The following is a 1,035-nucleotide window of genomic DNA, read 5'->3' on the forward strand; positions in this document are numbered from 1 at the left end:
CTAATTGCCACAATTTCTTTTAATGATCCATCCATGAATCATCTATTTTTTATTATATTATATTATTATATTATTATTATATATTATTTATCACCCATTCATACACATTGGACCAGATACTAAAGATATTTCTCATTTCTATCCTTTTTTTACCAGGTCACCTCTCCCGGGAAGAACAGACTTATTGTTGACTTGTGGATCAGTGTAATTGATGTTATAGAACAGGATTGTTGATGTCCTAGTACAGGTTAAGTGGGTTTTAGTACATGGATAACGACTAGTTTAGTAATAGTAGGTTAAGGTCCGTAGTCCTTTGTTTTTTTTTTTTTTTAGGTGAGAATCTTGTGGCAATAACCATGCCTCCTAGGAAACCAAAGCCCAAGGTAAGTGAATTTTAATGAACTTTTCATTTACTTTCAGGCTGAGATCATATTGGGAGGGTTGATATTGATAACATTGTTGACCCATCTGTGTATTCTATGTTTTTACTTTCTATTACTACAGTATAGCAAGCTATACTAGTAATGAAAGTATTGCAATCAGTCCAAATTTTCAAAATCGGGAAATAATTGGAAATATCCGTTGTGGGATCCCCTGATGTCAAAAAAGTGATTTTTAGCCCATGGTCTGTACGTTACGTACTACAGGTTTAAGTGGGAAAAAGTAGAAAGTTGTGAACAAAATATCTCAAGAACGATTTGTCATAGAGAAATGAAATTTGGTATGCTATCCCGGTATGGTCCAAGGACACGACTGTAACAATTTGGTAAAAATCGGATAATCACCCATCCAGATATTAACCAAATTAATTGTTACTTAACCCCCATTTCGTGGAAAATGTTGAAAAGGTTGTGAACAAAAAATCCCAAGAACAGTTTGTCGTAAAGCAATGAAATTTGGTATGATATACCGATATGTTCCAAGGACGCAACTGTAACAATTTGGTAAAAAATCGGATAGTCACCCATCCAGATATCAACAAAAGTCAATGTTGCTTCGAACTTCAAAAAAAAAAAAAAAAAAAAAAAAAAAAAA

At 33.0% G+C, this 1,035-nt stretch overlaps 2 protein-coding genes across 3 annotated transcripts in view; both read left to right on the forward strand.

Moving 5' to 3' along the window:
• LOC113469368 overlaps window positions 1–1,035 on the forward strand; it is an 18,009-nt gene that overhangs the window by 15,816 nt on the left and 1,158 nt on the right. The window lies entirely within an intron of this gene.
• LOC103513911 (X-ray repair cross-complementing protein 5-like) overlaps window positions 337–1,035 on the forward strand; it is a 14,490-nt gene continuing 13,791 nt past the window's right edge. The window contains exon 1 of the mRNA XM_008478766.3: window positions 337–383. Coding sequence (XP_008476988.1) covers window positions 357–383 — 27 coding nt within the window. The 5' untranslated portion in view covers window positions 337–356. The remainder of the gene's footprint in view (window positions 384–1,035) is intronic.

This window comes from Diaphorina citri, unplaced genomic scaffold, assembly GCF_000475195.1.
Source record: "Diaphorina citri unplaced genomic scaffold, Diaci psyllid genome assembly version 1.1 scaffold1044, whole genome shotgun sequence".
Lineage (NCBI taxonomy): Eukaryota > Metazoa > Arthropoda > Insecta > Hemiptera > Psyllidae > Diaphorina > Diaphorina citri.